Source organism: Prionailurus bengalensis, chromosome B4 (assembly GCF_016509475.1).
Source record: "Prionailurus bengalensis isolate Pbe53 chromosome B4, Fcat_Pben_1.1_paternal_pri, whole genome shotgun sequence".
In the NCBI taxonomy this organism is placed as follows: Eukaryota; Metazoa; Chordata; class Mammalia; order Carnivora; family Felidae; genus Prionailurus; species Prionailurus bengalensis.
In genome coordinates this window covers 60,640,648-60,658,373 of record NC_057358.1, presented here as the reverse complement: position 1 = coordinate 60,658,373, position 17,726 = coordinate 60,640,648, and the positions used below count along the sequence as shown (strand labels likewise).

The following is a 17,726-nucleotide window of genomic DNA, read 5'->3' as shown; positions in this document are numbered from 1 at the left end:
CGGTTCTTTTTAAAAAGAAAATCTCCCTTTTTCCCTTTCAGAGAAACTCTTTAGGCTCCACAGAAGCTCAGTTTCTGACATCTGCACTCTTACCAGAAGGGGGCACTGTTGAATAATACTAAGAATCTCCTATCAGCCATTCCTGGGACAGGCAAGTCCTCAATATTCCAAGGTTTCAAGACTTTTACCCCTAATCTTTTGGAAGTGCCTATACTACTTCCGCACTCCAATATTTTCTTAGAAATTAATCTCCAAATAATCTAAAATTCTAAAACAAAGTTTAAGAATTTTGGATTCATTAGGCAGCCATGGAAATTTGTTTTTATTTTAAGGAGGCTCCTCCCCACCCCCAATGTGGGGCGTGAACTCATGACCCTAGGATCAAGAGTAGCATGCTCTACCAACTGAACCACCCCAAAACATTTTATTTTTATTAAGGGAACAATACTATGAAAATTAACATATTCAAGTCAGCTTTAATTCTGAGGGCTATTTTAATTAATATGTTACAAAGTTTATCACACTTCTTATAATCTCTGGGTATATATGAGCTATATATTTTGCCAATAGTGTTGAATATTTATTAGAAAGTTATCAGGGATTGAGTTTACTGAAAGTGTGATGACAAAATCACTTTGCTTATGATTGAAAGTGCATGAGAGGCTCCCGGATGGCTCAGTCTGTTGGAAGTCTGTCTTCAGCTTAGGTCATGATCTCGCGGTTCATGGGTTCGAGCCCCACATCGAGCTCTGTGCTGACAGCTCAGAGCCTGGAGCTGCTTCGGATTCTGTGTCTCCCTCTCTCTCTGCCCCTTCTGCGCTCATGCTCTCTCTCTCTCTCTCTCTCAAAAATAAACAAACATTAAAAAAATTTTTAAAAAGTGCATGAGTGAAGCAGGGAGGTGCCAGGAAAAAAAATTTATTAAAAATAAAAAAAAGTAGACAAACTCAGATGTAAATAATGCTCTAGAGTCTTAAAAAAAATCGTGACATGTCCGCTTCTATTTAAGTCCTAGTGATCAGTTAACATCTCAGATCCAATTAACCAGTCATGAAAGTTAAGACTCCCCCTAAACTTTAAGAATACAATGGAAAACACCAGCTCTTGATCCCTAAACACTCTAACTTCTTTCCCTGTACCGGAGTTAGCTCCTCTGTATGTAGTCTACCTGCTGACTGGATTCTATCATGTTATGTAGCAGCTGGGGCCAGGGAATGACAGAAAGGAAAAAGAGGAAAATATCCAAACAGATTTTTTTTTTTAATATTTATTTTTTTTAATTTTTATTTTTATTTTTATTTTTTTTTTTTGGAGAGAGAGAGAGAGCAAACTGGGGAGGGGCAGAGAGAGAGGGAGACAGAGGAACCAAAGCAGGCTCTGGGCTGACAGCAGAAAGCCCGATCAAGACTCGAATTCATGAACCGTGAGATCATGACCTGAGCCGAAGTTGAACCGCTCAACTGACTGAACCATCCAGGTGCTCCTCATGCACTTTCAATCATAAACCAAGTGATTTTGTCATCACACGTCAGGTGCCTCTCCAAATAGATTTTCAAAGAAGGCACAAAAGTGACAACTTTGGAGAAATCTGTTTTAAGAGCCCCAGTCTCAATCAAGTGAGAAACATGCTCATATAGGTGACCAGCCAGGAGCTTCAGAAGATTAAAACATGAACCAGCTTAGGGATTTCCTTTTGCTGCTGAGGAAGTAACACACACGTCAAGACTTTTCATTATAGTTCCACCTTTCACAGAAAATTTAATTTTGAAAATAGCAATGGAGTAAATCTCATGACATCAAATCTATGTAGGGCTTTCATACAGTGGCTAATATACATAATGTACTTCATATTATGATGGTATGTAGTTGGCTGGAAATAAATGTTTGAAATGAAAATAGAGGGGGAAAAGAACTTAAATGATTTCTTCTCTCTCCTTCTTGGTACCCACTTTCTAATCCAGTATGACAACTCTCCATACTCCAACCAAGGAAAAAAAAATTTGTGAAAAAAGAGATGGCCCTAGGAGAGAAGGAAGTCCTGCAGCTCTTCATATTTCTTTTCTTTTTTTTTTTTAATGTTTACTTTTGAGAGACAGAGACAGAGCCTGAGCGGGTAGCGGCAGAGAGAGGGAGACACAGAATCCAAAGGAGGCTCCAGGCTCTGAGCTGTCAGCACAGAGCGCAAAGCGGGGCTCGAACTCAGCAACTGCGAGATCATGACCTCAAGTCAGACACTTAACCCACTGAGCCACCCAGGAGCCCCCTTTTGTCAAATCAATAAATTTCAAATGGATATGCTTTTTCCCCAACAACAAATAAGCAAATAAAAGACCCGGATTAATAAAATAGTACAAAAAACAAAGCAGGTTTAACCACAAAACTGAGTACTTCAAGCTGTAGAATCTATCCCAAGTTTCACTAAAGTTTAGTGAGCTTTATTTAATTGGAATGATTTGTGTGTGGAATAGACCCAAAGTAGAAGTCCAAACTAAATAAACTCTAAAAATCTGTTTTTTTAATGATTATATAATGAAAGCATGTTTTCTATACATATTTAAAGACTTACTTATTATATAATAAACAATCAGTGTAACTTAATAATAGCTTTTAAGGGCACCTGGGTGGCTCAGTCGGCTAAATGTTTGACATCGGCTCAGGTCATGATCTCATGGTTCGTGAGTTCATGGCCCGCATCAGGCTCTATGCTGGCAGCCCAGGGCCTGGAGCCTGCTTCAGATTCTGTGTCTCCCTCTCTCTCTACCCATCCCCCACTTGTGTTCATTTTCCCTCCCTCTCTCTCCCTCCCTTCCTTCCTCTCTCAGAAATAATAAATGAATAAACTTAATAGCTTTTAGTAAAATGGTACACTTAAACCCATTATTTCCACAACAAAGAAAACCACTATGGATGGACAGAAGGATGGACAGACAGATGAATAGACAGAAGCTCCAAATATCATGAAGGCAAAAGTATTCCTAAAGACTAGTCAAAGGATTAATATTTAATATCAAAACTCTCACAACAAATATTGCCATTTAGCATTTAGTGATAAAAAGTCAATGTACTTAAAGTTAATTCTTAAAAAGAAGCATGGATGAGTGAGAGTATATAGTAATTAACTGTCTTGCCTCACACCTACAAGGAATTTCCACTTGCTCTAGAGATATGTATATGAGATACACACACACACACACACACACACACACACACGTACCTCTCTGTATATAAAGAGAGGGGGTATCACTTACCTCTGTGTCTCTGAACCTGTCTTCATAGTCCAATCTGTCCTTCTCTACAGCCGTCAGTTTTAGCTTCAAGTTAGAGATTTCAGCCATCAGATCCAACTTCTGAGTCTCTAAGGATGTCCTACTCAGAAGCTCCTATTAGAATTTAAGAGATACATTCAAAAGTTGTTTTATTATCAGTAGTCACATATGGATGTGTCTCACAACTGCGAAGTGGTTAACTATCCAGTTGGGAAAGATTAATTACTAAATAGATAAAATTTGAAAAAATTATTTGCTTTAACTTTCATTGAGCAGAACTAAACACACACCGGCTTATTGGGGAGACATACATTATACAGATACATATATATATATATATATATCTGTATGTATATATACATACATTATACAGATACATATATATCATAAGCCTTAAATGCTGCCAAGCCTGATTATAACACCGATGACGACATGTTTGCTAAGCAACAGGCACCGTTCTGACATGTTTTAAGTGGTTCGATCCTCAAAACAACCTTATGAAGTAAAAGCTCCTAAAGGTAACTCATGAATTATCCTCATTCAACAAATAAGGAGGGTGAGGAACAGAGAGATTAAGAACTCTCCTCAAGGAAATGGCAGAGATAAGACTCAAACCAAAACAGTCTCCTTCCAGGGTGTCAGAGTGTACCCTATACATATTATAGGTCCTCTCAAATATGAGCACTGTGTGTGTGTGTGTGTGTGTGTGTGTGTGTGTGTGTGTGTACATAAATTACAAGTTGGTTTTTTGGGTGTTTTGTTTTGTTTTTTTTCAGTTAAAGGTACTTACCTTTTTTCCTAATCATGCACTATATGCTCATGGATGGGCGTTAGGAAACCATATGAAAGCATAAAGAAGAACATTAAAATTATCTACAATCCTATCAGTATTTTATTCCAGACTGTAATTACGTGAAGTTTTAAGATCCCGCTACTCTAGGTTTTTGCTTAAACTATGCCGGTCTAAGTGAGTCATGAGATTTACTGCTGCATCAGAGTGAACACCACACGTAAATGTAGCATTTCAAATAGTTGAGCAAGAAAATCGCACCTTGGTGCCAGCTTCTGTACATTACCTGCTGCAGCATTTCTTCTGTGGCGTTCAGCTTCTCCCTGTGCTCTTCAAGACAAAACTCCAAATCTCGAATCTTCTCTCCCTGAGCCTCTACCTGGTCTGTTAACACACTTACCTGTATTGAGAGCAAAATACTGCAATGGATTAGGAAGAATGTGGGTCCCACTGCAGACTTTATTTCTCTAAATAGAAAAAAAACTGGAATGATGTCACTACTCATTTGGTTGTAAAGGAAAAACTTGTGAATTTGTAAGACAGCGGTCCTTTACACTCCTACTTCAGATGCTTGTTGATCTGAGGACTCCAATTTTTAAGGAGGTTGGGGTGATTGGGAATGTGCGATACCTTATATTTATAGGTTCAAATCATTTCATTTTATGCGAGAGGGCATGTTAACAAATCATCTTTTTCGGGGGGGGTGGAAGAGGGAAATAATACTAGAAATTAAGATAGACAATGGAGTTAATGTCTGAAAGAGAAGGACTATTCAGGTTTGGTACTTCACGAAGAATAAAGAAAAGGATCCACAGAACTCAAATTCCATGAGATCTTTCATGATCACACTGTCTACATATGTGTTCCAATCTAGGATGTAACTCAAAGATCCATAAGGAGATACTGGATTAGTCTTTTATCTTCAGTGGTTATTGAAAATCTGAGTCTTTCCCCAGCAATCACCAGCCTAGTAAATACACTGCAAATCATTTAGCTCAATACCAAAAAAAAAAAAAAAAATATATATATATATATATAGACACACACATATATGTATGTATATATATGTGTATATATATACATATATATATATATATTTTTTTTTTTTTGTCAAGCATTTAAAACACTACAAAGAAAAGAACTCAAATTTGGCTAATAAACCAGACTCCACTACTCACTTTATGTTTTGTTTGTCTCATGGTATCATTTTTAGAATTGAAAAATTAAACATATTTCAAATGAGAAATATGAATATTTATGAATATATATAGTATATATGAAATTATAATATCTGCTGTATATTTAAAAAATCAGATCAAATAAGATGACAGATCAGATCAGAAAATCAGTTTAGATGATACCGTGCCTGCCATCAGAGGAGCCAAGGCAGATTCTAGCTCACTCTAGACTAGGTAAGCAAACCCTGTTCTCCCACAGTACCCACCTCTCCTTGTTGTGTTCAGATGGCCTATGCACTTACTTCTGGTAGCAGTCTGGCTCCCGTAAGCATCTGAATACACCATCCCAATTTAAAATGGTCTTTGTAAATACATCATGAAGAAAGAAGAACATTTTTAAATCACTTGCCTGAAGAACGAGAGATTCTTTATCATTTTCTAAACGGGCTAGCCTTTCTTGATACACCTCTCCATTCCCAGGCAGGTGTCCATTTGTCTGAAAAAAAAAATAAAATAAAATAATGTGTGTAAGGCTCAACTCTCTTTAAAACTAAACCGCTGTGGGCAAACAAAATTGCATATGCTTTTAATCCAAGGAACCTGAATGGACTTGGGCACAGCTGTTGCTGTCATTAACAGAAAATATGAGATTGCAACTTGGTTCATTTAGCTTAAAATAGGTAAAACAGGCATGTCAGGCATTTAGGCATGTTATCACCAAACTAGACAACTTCTCATCAAGCAGAAAATCATGACCTAAGAGGGGTGGTGGCTACTAATATTTACTGGCAGGTGGATACACACCCAAATCATGCAAAGCTTCACATGTGTGTGATCAGGCACAAAACCCCTATTTCCCCCCAAATGCTCAGTGCCACTAATTCTGGGTGGAGACAGTGGGAATTTCCTGGGACACCCTCTGTTCTTCCCCTCTCCTCCCCCCAAATTCCAAATACAGGACTGTAAATGCCTGCTTTACACGGGAGGCAGCGGGGACAGCTCACACAAGCTTCTTCCCTGCTACTTACGTCCAAATCACAGGGCTAGTCTTCCCTCTGTCTTTGAAACCTTTCTTTCTTCCCCTGCAAGCTTTGCAGTCAGTCCACCGTGACTTTCCCTGGCAGCACTGACTAGCCATCCTCATTAGCAACTCACCAACTTCCATCCTGACTTCATTAACTTCTTGTGAGATTGCTTGGTCCTACAATGATGTCCAGCTCCTGCCAGAGCCTGTAAATGGGCATCATCCTACAACCAGAGCACTTGGCCCAGGGCTCTGCTTAGATTAGTGCTCACTGTCTTCCCCTCCCTCTGGCACCCATGTCTTTTCTTATCAGATTCAGATGTTTATGCGTGGCATAAATGCCAAAGGAAGTATAGATTGGGGAAGCAAGTCACATTTTTTTTCTCACCAGTCTCATATATGAAAGTCATTAAAGAGGCACATGAAAAGGCTTGCAGAGAACAGACAACATAAAAACGTCATTTTGAAATACAGTATATGTGGTATGTCCCTTGTTATCTCATTTAAATACCTCATAACCATATAATATGTAATCCCAATAGAATTTCTTGATTCCTCATTGAAGTACAACAGAAAGAAAAGCCACTGGAGCTCAAATTGGTTAGATGGGGCCATCCAGAGTTCAATCAAAAAAGCAAATAACTTCAGATTTAGAATCAGAGAAAATACAAACTACAGCCTAACCACCCAGGACCCGGCTAATGTGACATCCATTATTTTCCAGAATTAATTGGTACTATTATTCTACCTTCCCAAATAATGTAGTTTCCAGTACAAATTGTGGGAATAACAAAAGCCATCTGTTGAGGAGAACACACACACACACACACACACACAGGAGCTTTCATAAAAAACGAAATTCCAAGATGTTGCTTCTAAAAACTTAGATGCACTGGATATATTTCCCATGAGGCAACTAAAGAATCAGAAGCTAATTTAATAAGCCTACAATGTGTATTTAGAATGGATAAAATTTTTAATATCAGCTGATGGACCACATACCTGCACAATTACCACAGCATAATTCTGTTCATATTGTAAACTGAAGGACCCAGAATTAAATTACAAGTACTATGAGGAGTCAGATGGAATAGCCTGGAAGACTTTCAACCCTGGGGACCACCGTGAAAATGAAATTTATGTAACTTTTTTTTTTTTAGCGTTTACTTATTTTGAGAGACAGAGCACATGCGTGTGTGCATGCACGTGAGCAGGGGAGGGGCAGAGAGGGGGTAGAGAGAGAGAATCCTCGGTGGGCTCCATACTGTCAGTGAGGAGCCCAACACAGGGCTCAATCTCACGAACCCTAAGATCATGACCTGAGACGAAATCAAGAGTCAGATGCTTAAGTGACTGAGCCACTCAGGTGCCCCAAAATTTATGTAATTTCTTGAGGACATTTTTTGGAAAAGAGCCAGGATGTATATAATACATGTCCTCAATCTAAGGAAGTACTCAGACTGGCCCTGTATAGCTTTAAATTCCTCGTTCTGATTATGAACACCAGCAGGCAACTGCTTTTAAAGCCCCACGCAAGCAAATCTTTATAAACTGATACACTGCATTAGATAGACCAAAAAAAAAAAAAAGGTTTCTGTTCAATGAGGACAAAAAGCAAAAGTCATTATTCCTTCTGACTGAAGGAAATTATAGAAAGATTAGAAGTGTTTCTATAGCAAGTCCTACAAATGTTTTGTGAAGCTACTACATATGATATGGAAAGGAGAAGTTCCAAAATCAGTATCACAAAATTATCTTAAAATCACAATACTAGGGGCACCTGGGTGGCTCAGTTGGTTAAGCGACTCTTAATTTCGGCTCAGGTCATGATCTCCCAGTTTGTGGGACTGAGTCCTGCATCAGGCTCTGCACTGGCAGCGGAAACTGCTTGGGATTCTCTTTCCCTCTCTGCCCCTCTCCCACTCCTCCCTCTCTCCCTCTCCCTCTCTCTCAAAATAAATAAACTTAAAAAAAATTAAATTACTAAAATTTGACTCACAATGAACACTCACACTTCTCAAGACTACTGATATTTATGAGTGTTCATAATGCTTGAGTAATCAAAAAAAAAACATTAAAAGTCACTATAGCAAAATGAAGCAAAAGTTAAGAGCCACCAATGGAGTAGTTGCATAATTTTAAAGTCCTGTGTTGATCTATTCAAGTAGGTAAAGGTCTATTTTGTTCACACATTTATTTATATTTCTGCCAATTTTGTTACCTTTGCCTTATAAATGTTAGAGGTAAATTGCATTGGGCAAATATCCTACCACCTCTTTTTTCCCTCCGACTCTCATGCCTTGCCTACCAGACCACTCAAAAGCCAAACATGGCATGCTCTCTCACACACTAATTCTGTTCCTTCTGCATGGACAGTATTTCCCACCCTTTCCTCGTCTTTCCTCATTCTTTAAAGTCCAGTTCAATTAGAGCTTTGTCTGTCAAGTCTTCCTTGAATTACCTGTTCACTCACATGCCAGTTACAACATCCGGATGAACCCTCACCACAGCAGGCATCATACTGAATGGACTAGGTTATACTTGGCTACACATACGTCCCTCTCTTCCAACAAACTGCATTCTTTGTGAGTATGTCTGTCTTTGCATCTGACATACAATGAGTACAAACCAAATGAGCTGAATGAACAATGAGGGGTGTTCGATAAACATCCGATGAATGAAAGATGAATGAATGCTTGGTTTTAACTTGGCTTTCTTACATCTCAGCAAGTCTTTCATTCATGTTTCCCTACAACCTGGTATGTCCTCCATGGTCAACTTCAAGTCTGTATTGTCTCTTCCTACCATGTTTAGGAGGTGTTCCCAGAGCCTTTTTACTGGACTTTAGTAATTGAGACTATCTTGCATGAACCCCCTTATGTAATGTGTTCTCCAAAGCATAATGTATATACTGCCTCCAACATCTTTCCTTTCTTTCCCCCTGCCAATCTTGGGGGAATTGAGTCTTAACTCCTTCTAAAAGCTCATCATTGGGGCACTTAGGTGGCTCAGTTGGTTAAACATCTGACTTCGGCTCAGGTCATGATCTCACGGTTTGTGGGTTCGAGCCCCATGTCAGGTTCTGTGGTAAGAGCTCAGAGCCTGGAGCCTGCTTCATACTCTGTGTCTCCCTCTCTCTGCCCCTCCCCCACTCATGCACGTGTTCTCTCTCTCTCTCTCTCTCTCTCTCTCTCTCAAAAATAAACATTTTTAAAAAAATTTTTTTAAAAAAGCTCATTATTCCACGTATACTTTGGAACCTTAATTTCCTGCTTCTCTGAGACTCACAATGATCACCTCTATCCTTACCATTCTCAATTTCTTCCTCTTAATGCACTATCTTCCATTCTCCTTCTCCAACATCTACCCCAAGGCTTTGTGTCCACCACTCTACTCACCTCCCCATTCCTTTTTGCCTCTACAAATCCATCTTTCAAAGTTCCTACCAATCCAGTTCCTACCCCCTCCTCATATTGTGCCATATTCTCTTCTCCCCCTCCACAGGCTTCCCTTCTGTGTCTGGTCTTGTCCTTCACAATTTAGCTTTTCATCATATTCTGCCATGGATAGTTTATTAGTGATTTTATGACAGCTGGTCACTTATTCTTCCTAACAGTCCCTCAGTGCAAAAATGTCGTACATTTCTTTTGATTCTCCCAAGATTCTTATAAAATCATGAGCACATGGGGCACCTGGGTAGCTCAGTCAGTTAAGCATCTGACTTTGGCTCAGGTCATGATCTCATGGTTCATGAGTTTGAGCCCCACATTGGGCTCTGTGCTGACAGCTCAGAGCCTGGAGCCTGCTTCGGGTTCTGTGTCTCCCTCTCTCTCTGCCCCTCCCCTGCTCATGCTCTCTCTCTCTCTCTCAAAAAATAAATAATAAAACATTTCTTTAAATTTTTTTATTTTTTAAAATTTACATCCAGGGGCGCCTGGGTGGCGCAGTCGGTTAAGCATCCGACCTCAGCCAGGTCACGATCTTGCGGTCCGGGAGTTCGAGCCCCGCGTCAGGCTCTGGGCTGATGGCTCAGAGTCTGGAGCCTGTTTCCGATTCTGTGTCTCCCTCTCTCTCTGCCCCTCCCCCGTTCATGCTCTGTCTCTCTCTGTCCCAAAAATAAATAAATGTTGAAAAAAAAATTAAAAAAAATAAAATAAAATTTACATCCAAATTAGTTAGCATATAATAAAACATTTTTTAAAAATTAAAAAAAATTGTAGCATATAATTAAAAACATATTTAGTATGAACTCCTGTTGAGTCAATTGGGCATCCAGAGCATTGAACACCAGCCCAAATTACCTTACTCAAAATCCCAGAGATGCCTTCAGAATAACTCTTTCTACTTTAACTCATGATGCAACCCTTTACTGACTACATTTAGTCCACCTGAAAGTTTAAGTCAAACTTGGAATCAACGTGGGGGTTTCAATACCATATCCAGCTAGCAGTGCATGTGGAGGTGGATGTGGGACACTCGGGAGGGAAGGGCAAGGGATCCAGCGGGACTGTAATAAGGATACTTTAATCAAGGAACTCATGGTGTTTGCCAGATTTTCCTGGCATGATGAGGGGAAAATGTCTGAAAAGTTCTATTTCTTACGGAATTATGAGATCTTAGAGTTAGTCAGGAACCACACCTGGGAATATGAATTGCCTGAATTCACATGGCAGGTGCTACAAATAACATTAGAGTCACAATATACCTCACCCATCACCACCTAAATAGAAGTTCTTCTTTTTAGTATTAATTTCCTTTTTTAAAAAAGTTTATTTATTTTGAGTGAGTGAGAAGGAGACAGAGCACAAGCAGGGGAGGGGCAGAGAGAGAATCCCAAGCAGGCCCGTGCTGTAGGCTCAGAGTCCAATGTGGGGCTCAAACTCACAGACCTGAGATCATGAGATCATGATCTGAGCTGAAATCAAGAGTCGGACACTGAACTGACTGAGCCACCCAGGCACCCCTAATTTCCTTTTAATTATCAAATATACACACAATCAAGTATAAAGATATAATAAATGTTAGCATCTTGTCTCATGTGCCTCCCTTTCAAAAAATGTTTTATTATACAAAATTCTCAATATATATATAAAAATAGAGACTAGCATGATGAAACTTTATATGCCCATCACACAGTACCAACAGGTATTATTTCAAAGTAGACAAGAACATTTTGCCCATTATTTTTCTGAAAGCATCATACTGTGTTTTCCTTTAATTTTCTTAGTTCTGTTGGTTTGCATTAGTCTACAGTTGTCTCCCTTTTCTCCCCAAACTTCATTTTGCTTTGTTCTTTCCTAAGCTCTGTTGTCCTGTCTAAATCCAAAATCAACACACAAGTAGTGATTTGCCACAATTATAGTTACTTACGTTGTAGCACAGAATTCATTTTGAATATAACATTCCCAAAACACAACGGGGAGTAGCTAAATTAAAATGGGGAAAAGAACATCGGTTCAATTTTATAAGGACAACAAATGTTAAGAAATAGACTAGTACTATAACATACACACACGCAGCAGCCCCCCCTTCAACATATACATACTATCCATCGAGGTCAACATACTTACTTTGAAAATTAGTTTTAAAAACTGCCATACAGTTTTTGATTTCATGATTACATTTTTAAAAATTCAATATCAAAGAGTACCTAGGTGGCTCATTCAGTCGAGCGTAGACATCAGCTCAGGTCATGATCTCACAGTTCGTGGGTTCGAGCCCCATATCAGGCTCTCTGCTGTCAGTACAGAGCCTGGAACCTACTTCAGATCCTCTGTCCCCCTCTTTCTGCCCCTCCCTCTATCTCTCTCTCTCTCTCACTCAAAAATAAACATTTAAAAAAAAATTCAGGATCAAGAAAGAAAAAGGAAGGCACAGCCCACTAAAGCTCTTCTAATTAAATGTTATCTCCAGCTACCAAAGGAAACATAAATAACACAAGGGCCTCATGCCTCCTAATCAGTTGCATGCAGACATTCTCTACTACTGCATGCATACATTCATTGCCTGCTCTCTACTAGACACTCTCGTAGAATAGACTGAGAAAGACCTGAGAGCCATGAACATCACAGTCAACGTTTCACCGGGGTTCAACAGCACAAGAAGGCATCTCCCACACTACCGTCCATAGAATCAAAGAACATGATATCAACAACTTTAGAAATCATGCCACCAGGCTGCAGGACTCTGCTCCCTTTCCTCTCGCCAAGTATGATGGAATGAGGGTGGTGAGGCTTCATCCTTGTGCTGTAATTATCTCGGGGCAACACCACTGCCATTCGGGGCCACTGGAGCATCCCGTTTGGTTGGCTGGGGCCCCTTTTACTCTCTACTGTACCTCTGACTTGGTCAGTCTTGAAACATTCCATCTATTTTTCCCTCTGAAGATTCTGTTGTGGCTCTAAAAAGGAAATACGATGGCAAGGCAAAAGGGACAACCTCTTCGGAAAGCCCTCTATTCCAAAATCTCATCTCTGCTCAAAAAGGAAACCAAAGGGAGAAATCAATCTCATATATACTTCATCACACCCAAAAAGCCCAATCATGACCCTCTTCCAGGAAAGACATGCGTTTATTCAGTGTTGTCAGGAAGTTCATCAAAGACAGAAGCTCAGAATAAGCCTGAATACACTCTGTACGTTCCAAGACTGCAGATGTGGTCAAAAATCAGACTACGGCTTTTACTTCTACATTTTAATTTTCTCAGTACTTGTCTTCCAGAGACAAAACATCTTCTTAACTAGACAGCCAACTGGAGCAAAATCGACTGCTCTGGGGGGAGACGAACCACAGCGGTAGGCCAGCTTCTAAGATCCACGACTCCAAAAACAGAGCTACATCTCAAATACTTGCAAGAACAGCAGATGCCAAGCGCTTTCATCTGCTGTTCTCATTAGAAACATCTGGAGGGAGCCTCCCTTGAAGTATCTGGGTATCTCTGTTGCCAAAATATCAAGTGCCAAGATACACTGGCTAGCCCACGATGCAGCTAATGCATGCACAGCTCCTTATTTGTGCAGCCACGGCCAGCACAGGGTGAGTGAGATGGATTTCTTTAGTGTCTTCCGAAAGATTCTTTTAGACACCTCACTTGAGTAGGGAAGACGGGCACTGGCCCTTCCTCACTTTGTTTTCATGTGCACCACTATGCTCAAAGTAGGGAGAGGGGTTTATGTGGAGACTACATTATCCCGGTCCCAAGAATATGCCAAAGCCCTCTGAGTTACAGAAGGATGAAGAATAGAAGATGAAGGCCTAGAAGCTAAGGCCCAGCTCCTATTCTAGTAGAAGAATTATTCATTCATTCATTCAACATTATTCATTCATTTATTCAACATTTGCTGAAAGCCAGCTATGTGACGGGATGCAGATACAGCAAGAGAATCTTCTACTTTGAGAAGGGCTAACATGAGATGAAGAAAAAATACTGTCCCTATTTTCCTTGCCACTTCCTCTTTCTTTGCTCACTTTCATGAAATAACAGACAAGTCTCTTTCCATTCAATCCTAACCAACATCGGTGGCCAGGGTTTTCATTCAAAGTGCATCTCTCACTTATCACACTGCACTGGCTTCCTTCAAGAATTCTGCTGACTCGGTCCACTCGCTTTCCTGTGCCTGTGGACACTTTTCATGGGAGTTTATCAGAAGCCTGGGACCAGAGGGGAAGAGCAGCTTTAACTTTAGCTAGGATGGCTCAGCGAGATGCTGCATAACTCAGAGAATTGTGACCACGTACCGAATACAATCTGAATGTACCTTGTTTACCAAGGCTTGAAAAAACATCCCCCAGAGGCACACATGAAAAGAGAAGCTGGCCAGAGAGCAGCGGGGAATCCAAGGATGGCAGTGTTGCAATGGGTCACGGAGCTGAGCATCAGGGACCTGGGGAGAATAGCCAGCAGCCCTGGACAGAACATGCCCCACATCTGAACTCTTTAAATAATGTGTGTTTTTATTTACTTCTTTTATTTTTTTTTTAATTCATTTTGAGACAGAAACAGTGTGAGTGGGGGAAGGGCAGAGAGCGAGAGAGAAAGAGAAAGAGAAAGAGGGAGAAAATCCCAAGCAGGCTCCACACCACCTCCAGCACAGAGACCAACGTGGGGCTCGAAACTCACAAAACTAGGAGATCATGACCTGAGCTGAAACCTAGAGTCAGAGCCTTAAACGACTGAGCCACCCAGGTACCCCCACGAGTGTTTCTATTTTCCTGAAACCGGTTACACAAATTTTCTTAAAAGGTACACTCAGAATTAATACTGCCTTTTTTTAAATGTAGGATTAAGACAGAAACATACTGCGGTGATTTCTCAGGTCAGAAGCAGTGCACTTCTCCTTACTTATCTCATGGGCCGTGACGCCTGACTTGGAGTTCTGCCAGCCACATTTTCACTAGCTTTGTTGAAAAGTACATTTTTGTAACTTCTGCTGATTTTGAGAATGCCTCCTATTAAAACTGTCAAATAACCAGACACTTTTGGGACTGCATGACCTGATCAAGGTCACGATCCTCAACTGTGTCTACTGGAGAAAGCACTATAAGAATTCTCTCGGCAACTCACTGAGTTAGACCTAAAGTAAACAGAAACTAATTGCTTGGCTCAAACAGTTCGACATATTTTTTCTGTTTGCCCTCTTAAACTTGGAGTTTGATAAAGCATGTAATTCTCCATCAATATTTGTATTAACGTGATAATATTTCACAATCAAAACAGAGAATTCTACCTCAGTAATTGAACAAACACGGCATATTCAATAGATTTGTTTTTTACCACAGAGAGGAACTTCTGAGTCTTAAAAGAAAATTTTTCATGTTTAGAAGGCTACAGCTATAGCTATCTTCTTGAAACAAATTCATTCTTATGGATTTAATATCCCTTCATCAGTAACAAACATAGTGTTACTATTTTCTCTTTTTTCTTATCCAGCTTCTGATCATATGAAACAATTAAATAGGTGGTAGAAACTAGCAGAGAAGGAATAACCAGCATCCTACAGGAAACCAGGGGATCTCCCTGGCCCAGGCAAAGTAATAATTAGAAGTGCCAATGCCCAGTTGCACTGAGAAGATTAGTATTACTCTTCAGTATGAGGACTCCCAAGTTGGCTATCATTAAACCTAAATGAAATCTTAATTATGTAACCAGTAATAAGTGCTTCTAAAATATTGTGGAAGCTTCTCCACAGTCTGTACTTCTGTCAGAGAGATGTCTGTACTTCTGTCAAAAAAGTGAACCACAGGGGTGCCTAGGTGGCTCAGTCGGTTAAGCATCCAACTTTGGCTCAGGTCAGGATCTTACCATTCATGAGTTCGAGCCCCACATCAGGCTCTGTGCTCACAGCTCAGAGCCTAGAGGCTGCTGCAGATTCTGCCTCCTTCTCTCTGCTCCTCCCCCTCCCCCTCTCACTCACTCACTCACTCTCTCTCTCTCCCTCTCCCGCCCCCCCCCCAAAAAAAAGTGAATTATGTATGAGTAATGTGTAACCTAACTCTCCTAGTAATTGGAGCCAACCCTCTCTTGGCCTCTTTGCAAAGGGACCCCGTGGTTTTCCCTCTACTCGCTACCATCTACTCTGTGATATTACCTTTTTTGACTAATCATCCACCAGGTTCACTGACAAGCACTCATAAATTAATTCAAGAGACTCACAACCCTATGTGGCAGAAACTACCATTCCCTCATTTTACAAATGAGGAAACTGACACAAACAGCTTTAAAAAAACTGCCCCAAATCATACAAGCTTCTAAGGGTCAGAGCCAAAATAAAAATTCAGATCTGTGGTCTCCAGCACCAGCATCTGTAAATGCCAAAATACCATCCAACCCCCAATTTTATCACCCTATTAATGTTTTTATTTTTGGTGGTAGTACAATACACACATAAAATGTATCATTTTTACCATTTTTAAGTGTATAACCTACAAAATGAACACATTTCCTGTCTTCTCCTTTGAGTATTTTTAGCGGCATTCTTTAGGCTGTATTTGTTCAACACATATTTTTTTTTTTTAATTTTTTTTTTTCAACGTTTATTTATTTTTGGGACAGAGAGAGACAGAGCATGAACGGGGGAGGGGCAGAGAGAGAGGAAGACACAGAATCGGAAACAGGCTCCAGGCTCTGAGCCATCAGCCCAGAGCCTGATGCGGGGCTCGAACTCACGGACCGCGAGATCGTGACCTGGCTGAAGTCGGACGCTTAACCGACTGCGCCACCCAGGCGCCCCTGTTCAACACATATTAACACTATGGTATTTACCATTGTGTTCAGGGAAAGGGCACGTCGGCCACACCACCAGCTTTTGAGACGGATGCCTAGAAAGAGGCCTCATTGTTCAAATGAGTAAGAGCACCATTTAAAGTCCAATTCTACAGTTTAACTCGAGCACAGGCACTGAAATGACCACCTCACACCACTAGATGGCACTTCATATCAAATACTGCTACAGAGCAAGGCTGCTTTTGGAGGCGTCTACGCACCCTACTTCCTATTTAGAACTGCTGCCACTGGGTCCTTTAACAGTGAACTTCCCATTATTACTGAGAAAGCATCTATCACACACAAGGTTCTTTCCCTTATAGGACTCTTTGTTTTAGGCCACGGCACGTCATCCAAGCAAAATTTGAAAGCTAGCCCACATTTATGGGCAAAATCAGGAGGTGAACTCCTGGGACCCGTGAAATGTACACTAACAGTACTTTTTAAAAAATTACCCTTGGGGCGCCTGGGTGGCGCAGTCGGTTAAGCGTCCGACTTCAGCCAGGTCACGATCTCGCGGTCCGTGAGTTCGAGCCCCGCGTCAGGCTCTGGGCTGATGGCTCGGAGCCTGGAGCCTGCTTCCGATTCTGTGTCTCCCTCTCTCTCTGCCCCTCCCCTGTTCATGCTCTGTCTCTCTCTGTCCCAAAAATAAATAAATGTGAAAAAAAAAAAAAAATTACCCTTAAAGAGAATTAGGATCCATTAAGGGATAAAACCACAGCAAACCTGCTGCCCTATACTTTTTTTTTTTTCGTGTTCGAATCCACTATTTTATGTTCTAAATTTTGAAATAAGCAACAAAAGACTCACAGCATGGGATTTGTAACGTGCAGACACCTACCATTTGACTCTGAAGCCATTCGACGAGTGTTTCTGCTGTTGAATCTGGGATCTGGCACCTCAAACCTTCCTTCTCATCTGTGTCCATCATCTCTAACAACCCACGCAGGTCTTCTACAAGGTGCAGAGCTCGCAGGCTTCCCATGAACGGGGAGGTGGGAGACTGGCAATCAAAAATTCCATTGGAATATTCCAAGGCCTTAGAACCTAGGTTTAAAAAAAAAAATCACAGAGAGCAACAGGATTTATCTAAACAGGATTTAGATAATAGGCCAAAGCAAGTCAGGTCACAGTGAGGAATAATCAAAACAAGCAACAAGAAAAAGAAAATAATTCAGTCATGAAAATCTTTCCAAGTCATAGATTC

General features: G+C 40.5%; 1 protein-coding gene across 24 annotated transcripts in view; it reads right to left on the bottom strand.

Moving 5' to 3' along the window:
- PPFIBP1 (PPFIA binding protein 1) overlaps positions 1–17,726 on the bottom strand; it is a 176,425-nt gene that overhangs the window by 42,319 nt on the left and 116,380 nt on the right. For 23 of the 24 annotated variants that reach the window (XM_043561653.1, XM_043561660.1, XM_043561665.1 and 20 more), the window contains 4 exons: positions 17,361–17,566; positions 5,644–5,730; positions 4,343–4,456; positions 3,249–3,380 (listed from right to left, as the gene is read on the bottom strand). In XM_043561653.1, the coding sequence (XP_043417588.1) occupies positions 3,249–3,380; positions 4,343–4,456; positions 5,644–5,730; positions 17,361–17,566 (539 nt within the window). Of the gene's footprint in view, positions 1–3,248; positions 3,381–4,342; positions 4,524–5,643; positions 5,731–17,360; positions 17,567–17,726 lie in introns of those variants that run through there. The other variant, XM_043561667.1, reaches the window with a different exon arrangement.